At 38.5% G+C, this 20,045-nt stretch overlaps 2 protein-coding genes across 2 annotated transcripts in view; one reads left to right on the top strand and one right to left on the bottom strand.

Annotated features, from left to right (window-relative positions):
- The first annotated feature begins 1,305 nt into the window (after positions 1-1,305).
- On the top strand, positions 1,306-11,063 carry LOC134845579 (netrin-3-like). Its single transcript, XM_063862533.1, has 7 exons — positions 1,306-1,480; positions 2,687-2,850; positions 3,307-3,446; positions 7,319-7,499; positions 8,867-9,024; positions 9,506-9,616; positions 10,323-11,063. The coding sequence occupies exons 2-7, from the start codon at positions 2,693-2,695 to the stop codon at positions 10,679-10,681; spliced, it is 1,107 nt and encodes a 368-aa protein (XP_063718603.1). The 5' UTR covers positions 1,306-1,480; positions 2,687-2,692; the 3' UTR covers positions 10,682-11,063.
- A 7,444-nt stretch (positions 11,064-18,507) lies between these two features.
- Positions 18,508-20,045, bottom strand: part of LOC134846739 (rootletin-like) — an 88,943-nt gene continuing 87,405 nt past the window's right edge. The window contains exons 33-35 of the mRNA XM_063864127.1: positions 19,901-19,987; positions 19,694-19,703; positions 18,508-18,720 (exon numbers count right to left, since the gene is read on the bottom strand). Of these exons, the coding sequence (XP_063720197.1) occupies positions 18,508-18,720; positions 19,694-19,703; positions 19,901-19,987 (310 nt within the window). The remainder of the gene's footprint in view (positions 18,721-19,693; positions 19,704-19,900; positions 19,988-20,045) is intronic.

The raw sequence follows: 20,045 nt of genomic DNA, 5'->3' as shown, positions 1-20,045 counted from the left end.
CCTCCCGACCCAAAGGGTCCTCCCTTTGTGCTATTATGAGATATTCATATTTGATGACGGACGCTAAAAATTTTCTAAAGGTGCCTTTGGTGCCAATATATACTAACTTTGAGGGGGGAGCCGCACCAAAAAAACGCTAGTTTTTGGTCAAAATTATCCAAAAAGTGCCTAAAAACCTCAACATTTAGCCTGCGGCGCAGAAAACTTGACCAAAACAGGGTCTTTTTAGTGATTTGGAAGAAGACGTCGGATTTGGTCTCGACCTGAAAAAAAGGTCGACATAATTTTCGAAAATTTTTGAAAATCCGCCCTCCTCGAGAAAATCTTAGATCCTCTCTGAGGACGAGATCTCACTTGACTTCCAGCTTCAGTTCCACCACAGCCTGACCAATTTAGGCTGCAATAGTGGTACAACGTAAAAATGAAAGTTCTAGTCGCAAAAAAACGACCTTGAGTTGCTTAAAAAGAGCGTCGCTCAACAAAAAATTCAGTCTGGAATGTGGGGAAATAAGAGAAACTGACTATGCTTAGACAGGCTGCGAGGCTTTTCATAGATCCTCTGCGAATCGCAGAAATGCCAATTAATTTTATTTTTATTAACACCCCTAGCAAATTTTCGCAGAACTGAAAACCATTTTTTTTTTTCAGTTTTTTTTTTCATATTGGGGGTCGGAATTTTCTGTGCTGCTTGCACGGCATTCGACTATCCTTGTTTCTGATGTTTGACTTTTAGACATTTTGAACGATGACTTGAGTACAGTTTTTTGAATTCCCGTCTTCCAACTTATTCGTCTTGTAAAACAAATCAAGTTAAATTTAAAGCTAGATCGGCTTAAATTGATGTCATATTAAATCCATCACCAATTTTTAGTTTTTTTTTCCAAACTATTTAATTTTAATTTTTCATTTCGTTCCACGAAATTCTTCTCAATCAATTAGATTAAAAATTTCCGCCTTCAAAAATCATATTCTTACTTTTCTCTCTATGTCATTCACTTATGTGCGATAAGTGTCTATCTCCCTACCAGCAGAGAGAGTGGAGAATAAAAGTGTCTATCTGAATGTGACGCCAACAGCCCTCACCCCTTTGCTTTTAAATTGAAGTGCTATCAGATCAAGTGTGGATCCACAGGTGTTGCTGCCAGCAGGAGCACGGCGACACTTGATCCCATCCAATCAATATCCAACTCCCCACTTAATCCCCACCCGCTGAAAGTTCCAAAGGGATCAAAATAATAGCCGCGCTATTATATCCCCTCACTTCACACTTCTATTTCAATTCTTTCCCCTTCCCCCTCTCTCAAGCTTCTCCCGGAAGAGACAAATAGGTAGAAGGGTAGAAAGAGAGACTCTGTTTTTATTGCGCCCCGTCTTTGTGTCTAAACTGGGTCAGAACTGTAATCCCGGCCAGGTGATCCGCAGACAAATCGTGGCCGCCAGAAGCCTGTCCATTTCAACACCTCCGCCTAATTTGGAACCAGTAAGCTAGCCCAAACAAATGATCAATTCCCTGCCATAAATGAATTTGATTCAGCAGGGGACATAAGAATAAACAGGAAACAGTTCGGCTTATGAGTCCCGCCGGCAAAAAATCAAGAATAGAAGAAATTTTCATCAAATCGGCAAATCCATGCCATTTTCCATCATGACAATTTACCGGATTGTAATACATGAGAAAAAACATCATTTGAAATAGAATCCCGTTGAAACATCAAGAAGTTAAATTGACGGGCCCGAAAAATTGGGTCAGACTTGATGCAATATACTTTGATGCAATATACTTATCGATGGACACGACAATAACTCCTCTAAATTCTGTTGGAAATCCTATTTTTGAGATTTTATTTATATACTATATTTATATACTATGACTAATGTCGCAGACCCATTTAATTTTATATTAATACTTTAATGGTTTATTCTTAGTTGGCAAAGAAAGATTTGCTATATAGCTAGATCTCACTCGATTCCACAAAAAACTTACAAGATTGCAGGTTCGGAATAGAAGTGACCTCGCGCTAGATGTTCCGACACAGACCGTCATTTTAAACAAGTGAAGAGGAACTTCGCCTTGTGGCAAGGCGTTCTTTTTCCGAACGATAGATCGAGTGTTCGATTCCTTGCCATGACAATAATGGTGCTTGAGAACGGGCTCTAGCTCGACCTTTAGCTTCATTTCTACCATAGTCTGACCAATTTTGGCAGCAATAGTGGTACCAATTAAAATTCTGGGCGCAAAAAAACGGCCTTGAGTCGCAAAAAAGAGCTTGGTTCGACAAAATAACTACCGAGACAATCTAGTGTATTTTTGAGTTATTGTTAGCAAATCCCTCAATAACGCTGGACAAGCCTTTGTGGGTTAACTCGTTGACATATGGACTAGCCTTAGACATGGCTGTTATATCTAGTATCAAAACGTTGGAGCAGACAGAAATAATTTAAAAGAGCAATCTGCGAATTTTGAGCAATTTTTGTATGCAAATTGAAGATTTAGATGACCTTGAGTCATATTTTCTGTCTGAAAAGTTAGCTTTCGCATTCAAACGTTTTCTGAACTAAATCATTTTCTCAATTTTTAATCAACTTTGTCTGTTCCAACTTTTTGCATCTCTCTATAAGGCCTACTGATAACTCCTCTACGATTTGCACAAACCACAATTAACCAAACCGTGTTGCTCTGATTCAGGACTTCATGGCCGCCACTGACATCCGGCTGATGCTGGGGGGCATGGATGAGAGAGTGGGCCAGAAGTACAGTGGACTGGGGGAGGGGGACGACAGGGCACACGTGTATGCCATACAGGACCTGGAGATTGGGGGAGTGTGCAAGTGCAACGGACACGCTGGCAGGTAAAAGGGGGAGGGGGATATTGGGGGATACAGCCCATATGGCAAAAAACTTAGGGGGGGGGGGGATTTCCTGTGACAAAAGTATCGAATTCGCAAAAAACTGAATAATTTTCCAACAATCAGCCTCCCCTAACAACTATCCAAAACTGAAAGATTTTCACGCTTTTTTATCGAAATTTTGAATACTGAATTCTGATTGGCTGACCAGAATTTTTTGGAGTGAGATTCCGCCAATACGTACTGTAAGAAGGTAGAAGACTTGCCAAAGTTCTGTTCACGTGAACAGCTGCCGACTAGAAAAAGTTTATATTAAGGTATTTTTCCCGTATTGGGGACTTCAAATCGTTGATATCCCTTGGAAAAAAGAAAAATGAAACACTATATTTCTGTAGTTTTTAAAAAACGGAGGTGAATTAAAAAAGACTTGACGAGACTTTCCCTTTTTCATCATTCTAGGTGTCAGTTGAATGAGGAGGGCGAATATGTGTGTGCGTGCGAACACCATACCAGTGGTCCCGACTGTGACAGATGTGCGCCCTTCTTCAAAGACAGACCCTGGAAAAGAGCACAGCTGGACAACGCCAACGAGTGCCGCAGTCAGTATTGATGATTAATTTTTTGATCTAATTAAAAATTCCACTCACCTATTGTAATCGGTATATGGTTTGGTGCTATGTTGGTACCATTTTAAGGCATCAAGTTTTGGCCGACGACCCTATAAAAAGGGATGCATAGAGAGAGCCAAAAAACGCAATTTTTTGGAAAAAAAAAACTTTTCAAAAAGTGTTTGTCCAAAAAGCCTTTTTTGTCCTGTTTTTTTAAACCAAAACTTTCACTGCGGTACAGAAGTTTTGGTCAAAATAGGGTCTTTATAATGATTTGAGAGAACTCAAAAAATCTCATTGGTCGATCTAAAGATAAGTCGACAATTTTTCCAAATTTTTTGAAACCCATTTTGAGAAATCGTAGATCCGCCCTTAATTAAGCGTAAAGGTATCTACGTTTTTGGATGAAACACTTACGTTGGTCAGAAGATAACAGCTTAAAATCGTTTAGTAGGATCTTAAATCAAGATTTTCTGAATTTCGTATTAAGACAGCGCAGCGATATACTTTGAAATTATCAACTTTGAGTTCGGTGGTGTCGTTTGACACAGAAAATCAAGTCTTACTAAGATGATTTGCAGCTCCAATTGTTTTTCTTTTATGGTTTTGTTTAATTCGCTAGTTTTGACGCTTCAAATGTTCCAATCAAAACCTTCAGTTATTTAGAAAGCATAAAAAAGTATATAGTTTTTGAAAAAAAAGTTCGTTGCTTCATTTTTTTGATAATATAAACGCCGCGAAAACCTTCCTTGTTACTTTTCCAGTCACCAAATATGCCTGTTATTCCGGCTCGGAAGTGTTCCAGGTATGTTTTTTTTCATGCTTAATCAGACAACTCAAAAATTTCAGATGAGTTTGGCTGATATTTGATCCTTTCAGTCTTGATTCAATCAATCTTTATAAAAAAAATAAAAAAGTTTCTGCGAGCCAAAAAACACAAACGAGAACTGGTCGGAAAATGTTTTGCCTTGTGTTTAGCAAACATTCATTTTTGTTCAATTTCAAATTTTAACTGCCGTTCTTTTTATTAGAAGTTCTCCAATAATTTTGTATTTGGGCAAGAATTTGTTCCAAGCTTATATCTGGGCCTAACCGTTACATTGTAAATGTACCATGATAAACTCTATTTTGTTTTTGTCTTCCATTTAGAGACTAATCGTCTTCTTTTTTAATAACTTATGGTGTCACAGCATTTTTAGCTATGCTTTCAGAATTACTTAATTGTTTAATATCGATTAAATGGTTTCTTAACTAACGGGGTCATCGTAACTGTTATGTAATAACATCAAAGATGTTTGCACAATAGAACACAAACAGGGCCTTTCCGGAAAAACCTCCCAAAATATATTGGAATTTTCGCCGAATAATTGAGCTGTTTTTTTTTTTTGAACTAACCAAACGTAGGAAAAAGCTTGAATTTTTTTTTTAAATTGAATGAAAAGTTATTTTAAGTAGTTATTTTAAGGGCGATTGTAGTTTAAAAAAGTGAGATTGGCTAAAAATTTTGATTCTGAAAATAAAATGAAGTTGATTTTCCCACATTTTGTCTAAAAAGAGGCCAAAGATAAAATGAGGGACAAGGAGGCAAGTAAATTGGATAAGGGAGTGTGTAACCAAAAATAAAAAAAAAATGAGAAAGCAAAAAATGTATTAGAAAAATATGAACAAAATAGTGAAGCGGCTAATTTATGCTTCATTTTTGCAACTTTCTAATAAAAACTTTGTTAAACCAAAAGCAACTGTTAGTTTGTCGAACCGCTACACTCTGTTTGAAAATTATAGACAACGTAAATAAAATATCATAATCCATTAAAATCGATTAATATTAGTTTTATTGATTTGAGGAGAAATAAAAATTTATTCCAGTTTTGATTATTCTAATTGATTATTTATTCTTTTTGTGGATATTGATCCTAAAAGTCTAACATAATTGGTTTTTATCCATGAAACGCCAGTGCGGGCAAAATATTTCAGTTGAGCAGAGTGGAAATTTTCATAAGCTTGGCTATTGCTTTTTAGTTGTTGTCGACGATGAAATATTAGGACATACAATGATTACTGGTATTTTCAGACTCAAAAAAATTTCAATTAAATAAAACCAAAAACGCCCGCAACCAGTTTTAAGCGTATGTAATCGATAGTATTATGACTTTAGTACCAGTATAACTAAGAAGGAAAAAATCTCTCTTTTTGTAATTAAATTTCAGTCAATGATAATATAATTTAATTGATTTTAATCATTCTTTATTCTATCTGTTTTTCGATACATTTATAATAAATTAAAATCGAATATAATTGTTTATTTTCATCTCAGTTTCTAATTCATATGTTTTTGCAAAAATTTCATTATAAACAATTTGAATCAATTTTAACCCAATCTGCTTACACATTTTATTTTCGATCTTGTATCTGCATTGCTTATTTTTTCCTTGTTTTTTAGACATTGGTTCATGCGCAAAATGAAAAATTTATTTTGAAAGTTTTCAAATCAATTCAAATTTGTAACGTTTTTAATTTTTCATCTCTTCTCGATTAGAATTTTTTCATGATGCACGTTATAGGTTTTTCTAATCAGCACAATATAAGCACCATTACGAAGCCAAAGAGGATTCAGAGAAAAGGTGCTCCCTTTCTTCTTCTTTTGCTAATTCTTTTTCTTTGATCATTCCGACAAAATTTTAGCGTGTTTAAAGACTTGACTCTTGAATCCAGGAACAAACAGACACAAGCTTGTGCGCCTATCAAGTGCACAGTTTGACCCCATAATAAAATTGCTTTAGTTTCATGATTTATTTGAGAGAGTTATTTTTCACCTACCATTGGAATTTTTCAACTAACATGAAGGCATCTCTATGAAAATTTTTGTATCGTGGTAAAACTTTGTGTTCAAATGAACCAAAGTGTGACCGCATTTTTCACATCTCGAGATTTCTTTATTGACAAAAAATTATAATCGATAAAACAAAATTGAAAAATATTTTAGCTGTGACAAAATTTTTTGCCAAGTTAGGTGATTATAATCATTTATGATCAATTTTGATCAAATAAAATTGATATAAAGAATTTTTTGCATGAAGTATAATCAATTATAATCGAAAAAAGAGATAATAATCTCTTGGAAAACTTCACGATTGTAATTGATTATAAATCTTTCAAAAACCTAACTTTGATAGTTATACTCAATTATAATCGTTGAAAATTAACATAATAATCCGTTAAAATTGGTTATTACGTTTAAGCTAGGATGTGGGCGGATACTTTCGTCGAGGTGGGATAGCTCAAGCGATTTCGTTTGGTTGGTGTAAAGAATTTAATAAAATTTTTGAAAACTATCCCAAGTTTTTTTATTTGTTGAAACTAGACATTTTAGAGAGTAAAATCCGAATGTAATTTTTAAATTCGCCAACAACTTTTTCAAACTGTTGATTTATTGTTATTTTCCAAGGAGCCTTGAAGTTATTGATGGTAGGCATGAACATACTTTGTTTTGTGCTTGAAGCTTTCAAAATTCATACTGAGTGTTATCTTTGACATTTTGAGTCAATATGACTGTTCATTTTTTCACCTCTGTTTGACTTATCTGATATCACTCACGGAAAAAATGCAGATTAAAAATACTGAAATGTTAACTACCTTTTTCAATACCTCGGCTCAAAAACTCCGTACAGAATCGGATTTTTTTTTGTCGAAAAGTTAAACTAAAAAAATGAAGTGAGTCGTCATGCAAATCATGCAAACTTTCATCAGAGCTTAAATATGTAACAAAGGTTTTGAAGAAGTAAAAAATGATAACAAGCTTGGGGGTTAAAAGCCTGTATTCGAATTTTACCTTGACGTTGACCTTGTTGTTTTTTGTTGTATAGTGTGTGAGTGCAATCTGCATGCGAGGCAGTGTCGCTTCAACATGAAGGAGTACATAGAGAGTAGATTTGTGAGTGGGGGAGTGTGTAGAAAGTGTAAGCACAACACTGCCGGCAACCATTGTGAAGTGTGCAGAGATGAGTACTACATCAATCCACATGTGGCTATCGACTCCAAAGACAGGTGCATGTAATCTTTATTTATCAAGCTTAGCATTCGTGCTCGCAGTAATATGTTGGGCATGAACAAGGGCGGTTTTAAGAAAATTGAACAGGATTCGGCGTATACAGGGGTTCGACCCTCTCACCGCACTCTAAAAAATGAACAAGTAATTTTAAGAAAAAAATTACATAATTTCACATATTCGTCACATGTGATTAAAACCTCGGGAGAAATTGCGTGTCATATTTGATTCACATGTCCAAACCTTTGGTACTTTTTAAGAAATCCATTTTTGGCCGACCGACCCTAAAATTTTTCTAAAGGCGCCTTTGGCGCCAATATATACTTATTTTGAGGGGGAGCGCGCGCCAAAAAAAAAACGCGATTTTTTTGTCAAAATTTTCCAAAAAGTGCCCAAAAACGGCTTTTTTGACCCAAAAAATTGCCTCCGGCGTAGAAAATTTAAAATTTGGCCAAAACAGGGTCTTTTTATTGCTTTGGGAGAGCTCGGAAAATCAATCTGATCGACCTAAAAAAAAAAAAAAAGGTCAAAATTTTCGAAAATTTTTTGAAAATCCGCCCCCCCCTCGAGAAAATCCTAGATCCGCCCCTGTCCAAACATGTAAAGTCACATGTTTTTCTACGTAATTTTTTTTGAATCCCCACCAAATTCTTTGTCTAATTTACATGTTTTTTTTTCATGTGAATTCATATGTCAGCTCATGTGTAAACACATGTCAGAAATTGAGATTTCATCAAGATTCACATGATTTCTGATGTAATTTCACTTGTGTTCTCATATAATTTCACTAGTCTGTTATGTCTGTTCATGTAAATTCAAGTAAATTCATGTAAAATCATTTTAAAGGCGTGTTTGGTACCAATCTATAAAAATTTTGCGGATGGAGCGTGCCAAAAAACATGATTTTTTGGTCAAAACCTTGAAAAATTGCCTATAATCGGTCTGTTCTTGTTTTTCTAAATTTGGGCTGCAGTACAGAAAATTTTGTCAAAATATATCTTAATAGTGATTTCAGAGAGCTCGGAAAATCAATTTCGTCGACTTAAAAAAAATCATTTTTAAAAGCCCTCTTTGAGAAAATTGTACATTCGCTCCTCATTGAAAGACTTTTCTTCAAAAGTTTTGGCGGCGCAAAATTTTTTGCGAACATATTCCAAAAACATCCGGCATGAGAAAATTTTAGAGGTAAATGGAAACTGGCGCCAAAATCACCTTAAAAAATCAGGATTGGCGAAATTGACTGGATAAACAAAATAATTTTTTAACTTAAAACGAAAATGACGAAAAATTTGAAAATTAAAAAAAAATGATAGTAAAACTCTGTACTTAAGACAATAACCATTTTAATAATAAGTTATAACTTTAGATGTGTGGCTTGTGACTGCAACACAAGTGGGAGTAAGAACAGAGTGTGCAACCAGAAGACGGGTCAATGTCAGTGCAAGGACCACGTGGTGGGAAGGACATGTCACAAGTGCGCAGAGGGATACGTCCAGGGATCCAGTCCGTTCGCACCCTGCATACGTAAGCAATAAAGCCTTAAACAAACAGTCTTACTTTTTCTGTCCCCCCCCCCCCCCCCCCCAAAAAAAAGAAATCATGGCAAACAAGACAAACATTTGCGATTTTAATACTTGCCCTTGCAAAACTCCTCGATACACTATAAAAACAACGCTTCACTGATCTGATTATGGCTCTTTTCCAAAAAAACCTGCCAGCATACATAAGTGAACATATTTTTGCACCACTTCTAATCTGTCAACTGCTAGGGCAAATTTAATTTCTAGACAATATTTTCGAGGGGTCGGAAAACTGGAAAAGAGCCCTGATTATTAATGGAGCATTCTTGATAATCAACTGATTTTGTCTTTTGTTCTTAGACAATTTTGTGAGGGTCTGGACAAGTGTAAAAGAGCCTTGATTATTAATGGAACATTCTTGACAATCAACTGATTTTGTCTTTTGTTTTTAATGCTGAGTTTGTATGTTTTGTTTCTATGTGTAGCGGCCTCTGTGAGTTCCCCCGTGTTCGATCCCTCTCTCCTCTGTCACCCGCGGGTATGCAAGAGCGACGACCGGAAACTGTCCAAGACCAGATATTGCACACAGTCATACAGTAAGTGACCCTAGTTCAAGTTCAACTTCGTCGCGTCCTTCAATCTCAATTAACTCAAGTTCTTTGATCCTATTCAGTTGCAGAGTCTCACTTGAAGTTTTTCCTTTTAACGCCAACATTTTCTGAAGACGAAAATGCCATTGTTAACTAAAGATAGGGTTTTGCGGTCGGAGGGTTCCTAATGTCATCCGCCTCGTAGGAGTGCTACGACAAAAGGGATGACACCCCCACCCCCAAGAGCACATACATGAGGTCTAATTTTTTGAAAAAACCTAATTTTGACCGTCTAACCAAAAAAAAAAAAAAATCATAAATGCTTTTCTTAAAAACTTTTTGGCCTGCAGAGTTTTCAAAAAGAGTGATATAAAACAGGGTGGTATAAAATAGCCCAAAAATGTAAATTGCTGGTCTAAAAAAGTCGGGATTTGAAGAAAAAACTACCAAAGTCAAAAAAATTTCACACGCCACATTGTCACGCTGAGCTCGGGTACTTCGCAAGCGAAGCGAATTGATCTAAAATAAATACCCTAGACTTCGTAAATTTTGCACCGAATTCCACAAATCTTCGGAAAGGCTTTGAAGTCAAAAATCTGATGGAATGAAAAGACATATGTTTGAGCACTAGGCTTCAAAGCTAGTTTTTGTTTAGTGAGCTATTATATGGAATATACTGCGTGTCAGTTAAGTTGAAAAATTCTGGTTTCAGTTTTCGCCGGTCGCCTCATTGAGCGTCGTCAGATCAACACCTGGTTCCAGTTCAACATCGAAGTGCCCCACGAATGGCTGTTCCGACACCCCCCTGACTTCGTCTACAACCCCAACAAGCCCCTCACTGTATTCATAGAGCAGATCATGATTTCGTGTCAGTGTGGAGACATGGAGATAGGGAGAGATTATGCGTTGTTGATTGATACCAGTGACTCATACTACGCACAGAACACTTTCCACGTTAAAAATTACGACACTGTCCTTCCCCTCAACAAAATGCGACTGAAGAAACTCAAAAATCTGCACTCTAAACAGAACCTCGGAAAATGCAGAGCTTACGAGTACTCATCGCCATAATAAACTAAGCGCAATACACTTTTCTATTTTGCCAAATCATCTGGAGAATCTTGGTCTCGATAACAACAGTCCTTGAAGCGAATCCCGCTAGTTTTGATTTTTCATTCTCCAGATGACGTGAGATGAATTTTAAAAATGAATGTAATTAGAAGTACCTATTTTTGCATTGTTTTAACAGACGCCATTAATCTTAGTTCTAAACCGATTGAATGATAGTTTATGTTACTTGTGAAATAGAAAATATTATCTATGAATACTATTAATAAGTAATAACTTGGTCTGCGAAGTGTTCAGATGCACACTTTACTTTGATTTGGATGGATTAATTTTTCTAAATTGTGTAAAATTGTATTCTATCAGAGGAATCAGATTGTGTATTAAACGTTTTCAACCATTAGACTCACTGTTGGTTATTTAGACTCGAGTGAAATATGAACCTTGTCGCCGCTCCATAAGCGCTGACATTTTTGTCAAAACTTGATTTCACGGAAGCCCCAAAAACACAAAATCACCTTCTGTCAACAAAATTTAACTAAGACCTGTTTTTTAATAGTTGTAGATTTAGGGGATCGCTTCTCTTGGTTCGATCTTTCGTTCTCTCTCTCTCTCTCTCTCTCTCTTTCTCGCTTTCTCTCGCTCTCAATCTGTGTGTGTGTGTGTGTGTGCGCGCGCGTGTGTGTGTGTGTGTCTTATTGACACCGCGAAGTGGTCCCTTGGGTTATAAATTTAGCGGGGCGACCGAGATTCACTACTATCCACGGTTCCGAAAGGTGGTGGCAACTATTCTTTACATTTTTTTCTTTCTTGTCCACTTTTGAACGGCTCTCAGGGCTGCCTCTCCCGCTCGGTCACAAGAATTTCGAATAATAATTAAATTCAGAGAAAATAAGTCCAAATATCGAAGGCTGTAGACAACCTAATAATCTAATCAAAAGGAAAGGGTTCGCGATCAATCAACACAACTGCCTAATTGCAATTTAATTTTCAACTAACTCAACTAAACGGTTTTCTCTTTCTCTCTCTCTCAAAAGAATCCTAATTAGCGAATTACAAACAGTAATTGCACACATACTCAATTAGACCTGCTAAAGTTAATAGTGTCTCTACGAATCACTGTTCTTTTGAGCTTCTTTAATTGATTTCTCTAATTACACAAATCACTGTTCTCAGCTCTGTTGAGAAATACCTATTCTCTTTTATAGCTTTTTTTATCTACTTAACCATGATAACCCAACTACTGTCACTAGTAGCTAATTTTTGTTCTACCTAAGAATATGTTACCCGTAATTTTCTCTCGATATTTGTTTATTTGAGTTTCAAATATAGTTACAGCTATGATTGTGCCTAAATATCCTGATATTTACTTTGGTACCCCTTTCGCAAGGTCTCTACCAGATTTTTTCTGCCGAAATTAGTGCTTTTTTCCAACTTCATTATAAATATCTCTAACTAACTTGTGCAATTATGAAACCAATTTAACCTCTAAAAGAAATTATGTCTCATCAACAAGACATCCAATGTTTTAATTTAAAAATCCTAATAACGTTCCCACCTCCCAGGGATAGGGAAGACTCGTTTCATGGGTAGCGTGCTCATTCCAAGCATCTGAAATTTCTCTCTATCTTTTTTTCCTTCAGCGACCTTCGATCTATCAGAGGAACGTTTTTCGCCTATTAGAGGTCAAATTTTTCCAAAAAGCCAACTCTTGGAAGACAAGTAAATATCCCGTCCGTCTATGTTGTTTAAGCTATACTTGTTTTATACTTCCCAATGCTATAGTACTAATACCTCCAGTGTTCTCTGGGACTACTTTTCGTTAATCTGTTTGAGCTTCTACTATTAAGTTTTTCGCCAAGCTAAGCTGAATCCAATGTTTGCCAATTCAGCTGTAATTCATTCTACTACTTCATTGTTACAAAGTAAGAACTACAATTCTTTCAGCTTCTGCTTCAGTGTTCAATAAGTAAAGCTCCCTTTCAATAACAAATCAGGTGATCGATTCTCATTTCCAAAGGGTTGGGGCTAGGAAGCACGCCACTTTCCGTTGTTAGTCCCGAGGTTTTCGTAGGCAATTTTTGTCCTGAACACCCAAAGGTCATTAAAAGGTTACCTTACCCCGGGGTCAGCTGGGATCAACCTCCCAAATTTGGATTCAGAATCCCAAGGAAATCCTACCTACCAAGTTTGATCCTTATTACAATCTTCTCTCGCATTTCTATGGTCCCTCATTACTTTTCCCGAGGAAAGTTTATCAACATCGGAAGGAGCCACCGGAGTGGTTTTACTGAAATGAAGTATTTTTCGGCATTGATGTATACTGTTTTTTGCTGCCAGAACATTATCATGTTCAGCTCAATGTTTTATCATGCTCAGTAAAATCACCATTTCCGGTTTAAGGTTGTTTACCCAAGTGCTAAAAATTTCGGTTTCAGCCGCCGGATCAAGCTCAAACTTTAACACATGATGTCCTTTGTCACTTTCTACTTTATAACAAATTTGGCTCCCTGCGTTCAATAGGGCCCTAGAGACGACTTCCGGAAGTCGTGTTGGAGACTATTTGCTTAGGACACAACACCGGAAATAGGGGTTCATGGAGTCTGCGATTCCAAACTAAGAGTTTCCTCAAATAGTTCTATCACATGCTATATTCCGATCGTATTTCAACTGGTAATTACCGAGTTCTAACAGGGCTACTTGCACTTCCGATAACCGTTATCACTTGGGGCAGGGGGTGTAACGGTTTTGGACTTTGCATGCCCGATGTCAATTATCTCTAATTACAGTCCTATGAGTTTCTTGAAGTTACCGTACCTTTTTTCCAAAGAAATATTGGCTATATCCGTTCTGACTTATAATTTTCGGCAGAGGGAAAAAAGTTTTTTCGGAGTCCAGCTCAAATTGGACTCGACAGTTTTTGTACTTTTCTACTAATCAAACTGGTTAGTTAATACCAAGCTATGTACTTTTCATTAGCTCGCACCCTTAAATCATAATCAATAAAAGGGAATAAATAGCCCAAAAATGAAATGTTTGGTTGCCAAATGGATAACCTACGTGGTCGAGAGGTCCTCCCCCTAAACTAAATGAAATACCACGGGAATTTTTTTTTCTGCAGGAAAGCTTCCTAGTTCACGTTTAGACGTCAAAAATTATACCGAGACGAGAAGGTCAATTTACACAAACGGAACATTGACTCGTGAATCAAAAAGGTGCATGTTTTCGCTTTGAGTCATCAAGGAGGCTATCACCGACTGGAGCGAAAAGTCTGCACGAGGCACCAGGTAGATCACCTAAGTCAAGACCGTCAAAACTGTCGGGCCCTTTGCATTGACTGCGCGGCCATTGAAAACCGCAAGATGTTTGTTAACCACAGGCAGATTATTCACCTATCGCCGGAGACACGAGTCCGCACTTGTCAAAGATTGGGTCTGACGATAGAAAGCAATCCCGTGGCGTTGGCGCTAGAGTGCGCTCCCCCGGGTCCAATTGCCTTATGGACTGCATCCATTACCTTTTTACGGGGACTACTGACTAATCCACGAGGCTACATGAGTTGCTCGCGGAACAGAAACGGTAGCAATTTGCCCAACAGAAACCGTTTTTTTACCCGCCGTTCGATCCCTGTCACAGTATCCTCCAACGCGGAACCCTCGGATCCGACCTTCTCATTTTGGCCGAAATGTTGGGAGCTCACGTCTTCGAGTGTCGCCTCGAGCAGGGCTAAGAAGCTAGGGGATTTTACATCGTTGAGCGTATGGGTCTTTCGACCGAGTCGAAAGCCATTTTTTTTTACTGTATAAGGTTCAGTCGGGGAAAGGGCGCTCTCTTCTCATTACTGGCCTAAGACAAAAATCTACTTATTTAAGTCTAGATTCAAAATTTTACAGTCTTCTTGTCTAGCGCATTAACCTGAAAAATTTATCTTCAACATATATGTTCACATAGTTACTTGGTAGTCTGAGCTTTACAGTTGGAAATGACAACCCACTCTATTGCTTAACATAGCAACCACTAATTTCCAACACGCATTCTAATCCAATACTTACCTACCTTTTTAACAGCTCTATGATTACTGAGGCTAGGACGTTGCGAAACGTGGGCTTTAGGAACTGTAGACTCTTGCTTAAATAACTTCTAATTTTTTAGCACCAAAATCTACGGCCTCATGAATTGCCTGAACCCTTTTCAGGTTTGCAAAAATCTTTTTTCTATCTCTATGTACCTACCCTACTATCAAAATGCATACATTTTTTATCCAATTTTGTGTAGTACCGCTGCGACTAGAAAAGGGGTTTTCAAATTTAAGTCACTGAACTGCGTTTTTTTTTAAATTTCGACCTCCAGCCTCGAGTGTCCTTCAATGGTCATTTCCCTCTACCTGCGACGTGCCAGTAGTCCTGCTGCGGCACCATGCAGTCATCCGATTCTTCCAAAACATCAAGTGAGCACCAACGCTGCCTCGCGGCCTCACATTCCGAGGTGGCCCAGCCCTAGTCAGCTTCTGCTTTGACTAGCAAAGGCAGTTTTTTCGATCTATCGTTCAAACTGTGAAAGTAGGCGGCCCTAGCATATCTGGGCCCCACTTTTTTCTCTGACCGAGCCGAAAAGGCCAATCACTGGCAATTTTCGTTCAACCCTCGTCCCGTACGTTCATGAACAATCTTTGTTGGCATATCTTCTCCGTCATCTCTTGGCCTGATTCCGCTCAATAGTTGCTGATTTGTCTGTGTTCTGGTCATGTGAGCTTTGACCGGCTTCACATATCATCTGCTTAAACGCAGAGCCATTATCCACATTACTGGGAGAGCTAGCTGCGACCTCGTCCTCCCCAATATCCGAATCATCATCGTCAGACTCGCCGGAAGAATCTTTCTCGTCCTTCTCGTTTCCACTCGGAGAAACTATAACGTCTGTTTTCTCTTGTCCAAACATTGTTAAAACGCTTTGTGTTTTGTATCTGAGTAGCAGTAGGCATGCATTTGAGCGACTCAAAATTGGAAGGAATTGGGACATCGCTCCAATTCAGCGCGTTGAGTTCGCCACTTCAAATTTTTTCCCAGTCGAACATCGCCTTTACACCAGCATTCTCCTCGCTATGACGATAGACTGGCTTCTCATTTTGTTCTATCTCCGTCAGGCAGTTGCGTTAAGTTGAATAGTCTTGGGTTCGCAATTCTCCCCACCATCTTCTCTCTCCTTTGCTAACACATTTTTTCCTGTCTGCTGACTTCGGAAACTTCATCGTCAATTCGCTCGGCAACGTCGACAACCAGCACTGCTTGGTCAGTTTGGTGACAGACCTTGCGCTTTGGTGGCTTTGCACTCTCTGCCTCACAAAAAACTGTAGTCGCAGCTGCGATGACGCATATTCTGCTGGCATACATACCGCTTTGGAGCCGTAACCTGAGTCTCCCAAGACTTTTGAACATAACCTCAATTGAACTGCCGCACTTCGGCCAAGATTTCAAAACTTCAGTTTCCATGTCTAAAACGAAAACTTCGCTCCGTTCGCATTAAAGGAGTCCAAATGTTTGATCAACATCTACTCCATTGACTACCATGACATCAGTCCTTATGTGAAATTGCCCCACCTGCAGCAGGATCGACTTTTTGCAAAGTACAAGCAAATTGACCCCTGTTTTTGTCTCATTAATTTCTCTGCCGCTCTTACGGGTGTCTCTGATCCAATCGATCGGTAGACATTGCATAGCAGCCATGTTATTGACTTATCCATTCGTGAAAGCTCTGATAGGAAACCAAGGAAACCAGTATTTGTCGACCGTCTCCACCGGAGTCCATACATTCACTTCCTTTCTCGCATTCTCAGGAACCACAACCCGTGGCTCCTTTACGTTGCGTCCCATCATCAGCTGGCTATTTGTTTTGCTTTTTCGAACTACTGACTCCGAATCGAATGAAACTAGCGAGCTTGGCACAGAAATCGTAAAAAATTTCTTCGATTTTTTATCAAAGAAATTTCCAAACATTCGTTCATCAATCAAATACTCACAACCTTGTCCGCGTCAACTTTGTGGTACTTCATGACTACGGCTGAGAATGTCCTCTTAAGTGTCCAAAACTGAAGTTTCACAAAAAATAATCCAACCACTTCGACATCTTGCACATTTCCTTCGAATGTTTCAATCGTTCGTCCATTGAACAGCAATACAGGCGGCCGCGGCTGAAACGTCTGAGAGGCATCCAACCACAGCAAATTCTGGCAATTGCATCGTCAAGTTATGTGTCCATGTACATGTCATTCGAGAACCCATTGACAAATTTTCTGCGAGCTTCGGCTGATCTTGTTCTGCGTCCAGAGCTCGACTCGTCCTCGGTTGCGACCTCAACTTTATTCTCGCTGGGTATAGAGTCGGAAAAAGGGGTTTCGTTACGGGAAGTAAACTCTACTTCACTGCTACTTGGTCCTAGCGTGACGCCATCTTTTCTGACGGGCTCAGCCATTACACAAAGCACTTGTCCGGGCCAGCTCAAGTTCAAAGCAATTTTTCATCCACTCTTTCAAAGCTTTCGTGATCACCTCAACCGTCCCCACCGTTCCTGTCCGCAGCACATCTATAGCACGTACGAGGAGCATCATGTGTCATCCTTCCAGTTTTTTGAGGCTCAGAAGCGCGTTGACATCTATCTCAGGGGTCGCCACCACAAACAAATCACGTCGCTCTGTGAATGTAACAATTCGCTTCTGCTTGACCCAAAACAATTAGATTACTAACCTGATCATCCTACCATTCGTTAATCTTCCCGTTGATCGTCTTAAGCTGAGGGCAAATTTATATTATCATGAAAGTGGAGACGTTTTTCATGTGGAATTCAGTGGTCTCTTCCAGATCCATCTGAACCAGAGGTTTTTCGACAAGCACATGGAGGAAATGCTGCTTCGGGTAGACCACGGTTAGTCCTTCGGCCGCCTTTCGCAACACTTTACTGCCCGATGATTTGTCATTGCTAATCCGTCTCGAATAAATCATAGTCCTTAAATTGACCTCGGTTGTCGTGGTCCGTTCGTTGACAATACAGTTAATCGGCTTTTTCGATTCCTCCTCAATTTGCACTGATAATTTTTCTTTCGTCCCAACTGTTATTTGGTCCAGCACAATCGTCAGAGCGTTCGCTAGTTTCTCAGAATTTACCGGGTTTGGCTGCATTGCTTGACTTTCAGTTTTTTTATTTTTTTTTATTGAAAAAGAAACTGTCAGAAATCGCGGCGGGAAGCTTTTGCTTATACATCGACGCGATGTTTAGAAATAGTTTGTTTTTGCTCCTCAAAAGTTCAATTTGTAATGGGCCACAGGTATGGACAATGATGTCTATGGAAATTGAAGGCAACTTTTCTAACCGGATAAAAATGTAAATGAAATGTCCACAGGTTTGGACTTTGATTTGGACAAATTGTAAGTGAAAACTATTTTTCAAAATGTTTAGAACTCATAAACAAAACGTCGGCACATACAAGACTCCACGGAACAAAAGTAACCAGTAGAAATAGATCGAAGGAACGAATGAAAGAGCACTCAGCAAGGATTAGGAGCAGCGCTGTGTTATGGCTATGGTTTCTAGATTCCACCAGGATAAAAAGATCTAAAAAATAGCTAGGCTTCTAGGTTTCTATTGTTTCCAAATGTGTCCTTTCAGCTTTCCATTGAATTTCCGAACTGGCAACAATACTGGCGAAACTCAAGCAGATCTTCGTATAAAAAAATACAATCTAGCGTTTTGTCAGTCTCGATAATCTATCCTTCGCCGCAGACTCTGCCCCAATTGAAAGCTCGCTCTTGTCAGCCCAATCAGGCCTTTATGCACCGACTTCACCTGCCGGCACTATGGAACAGTTGATTTACACCAAGCTCAATACAGTTGATCCAGTTCGAACAAGATACACTTCCTAGTTCAGCTCCCAGCAGAAACACATCGTCAACTCTCGCTTTGATGAATACTTCGTTTGCTAATAGATTGTCCCGATCCATTTTCTTCGGATACTTCTCTGTGTTCGTTCTCTCTCTCTCTTTGTCTGTCTCGCTCTAGGACATTGCAAAAGTGTCCCATGAATAGTGAATTCAGCGGGGCGGCCGAGATTTACTACTACCACAATCCTGAAAGGGTTAGGTTGGTGACAACTAACTTGTACAATTATGTTACTTGCACCTTTTTAGTACTGCTCTTAGGGCTGTCGCGTCCGCTCGATACAATCGTAAAATTTCCAATAGTTAATAAATTCAGAGAAAATAAGTCCAAATATAAATGGCTCTAAGTTGCCAGAGTTTCATCGGAAAATCTGATCAAAGAAGAGGTCCGCCATCTGTTTTCCGTACTTCTAGATCACTAGTTAACCAATTACACAGTAATTCCAAAGAACTACTCAATTTGACCGGCTAATATGATAGTGACTCTACAGATGACCGTTACTTTGAAGTACTCTTACTGATTTCTGTTATTTCTTAAAAAAAGTGTCTCAACTCTTATGAGAACACCTTGTTCACTTTTATAGCTCCTTTTTATATGTAATCAATAATGAGAACCCAACTACTCTCACTGGTAGCTAAATTTTGTTCACTTAAGGATAGACTACCCGTATTCTTTCCGCAATATTTGTCTTTTTTGAGTTTTAGTTAAAAAAAATACAGTTATGATTGTCCATAAATGTCTGACATTTTACATTGGTACCCCATTTGCAAGGTCTCTACGGGGTTCTTCCTCTGTCGACACTAGTCTAAGACTTAAACATCCCTGTTGTTATCTCTAACTAAGTTGTGAATACTTGAATTCCAACTTCAACTCCAATCCATGTTATGATTAATCATTAAATCACCCAAGTTTTTTTTGTTACGTTTCTCAAAAACGTTCCGACCTCCTGGTTCTAGAGAGAGATTTTTTTATCGGTAGCTCGATGATTCCGAGCAACTAATTTTTCCATCTATAATCCAAGCCCAACCTTCTAGCTATCAGGGGAACGATGTTCGCTTTTTAGGTGTCAAATTGGGCCAAAAAGCTCACCTCTGTTGAGCTAATTAAATATCACGTTATTCCATGATATTTAGGTGATCTACTTGCCATGATATGCTCCTGTTGAGGCCTTTCGTTTGTTTAGTCTGGTTAGTTTATCTGAATGGCTATTTGGCCAAGCTAAACTGAGCGCAATGTTTGCCATGTACACTCTAATTAGCTCCACAAGTTCAAAGCTACAAGGTAAAAACTATGTACCTTTCAGCTTCTGCTTCAGTTCTCAAAAGATAAATCCTCTCCCAGTTACAAGTCAGGTGGCCCATTCTCGTTTCCAAAGGATTGGGGCTGGGAAATACAACACTTTCCAGCGTTAGTGAGGAAGTTTTTGATGCATTTTTTTTGT

Source organism: Symsagittifera roscoffensis, chromosome 5, assembly GCF_963678635.1.
Source record: "Symsagittifera roscoffensis chromosome 5, txSymRosc1.1, whole genome shotgun sequence".
NCBI classification, from domain to species: Eukaryota; Metazoa; Xenacoelomorpha; order Acoela; family Convolutidae; genus Symsagittifera; species Symsagittifera roscoffensis.
The sequence above is the reverse complement of the archived record's forward strand: the minus strand, read 5'-3'. Positions and strand labels throughout refer to the sequence as shown.

Bases quoted from the DNA above. Each gene is read 5' to 3' on its own strand.
- LOC134845579 (XM_063862533.1), top strand. From the start codon at position 2,693: ATGGCCGCCACTGACATCCGGCTGATGCTGGGGGGCATGGATGAGAGA. The intron at 2,851-3,306 runs GTAAAAGGGGGA...TCATCATTCTAG, and splicing joins TGCAACGGACACGCTGGCAG to GTGTCAGTTGAATGAGGAGG. The intron at 7,500-8,866 runs GTGCATGTAATC...TTATAACTTTAG, and splicing joins GCTATCGACTCCAAAGACAG to ATGTGTGGCTTGTGACTGCA.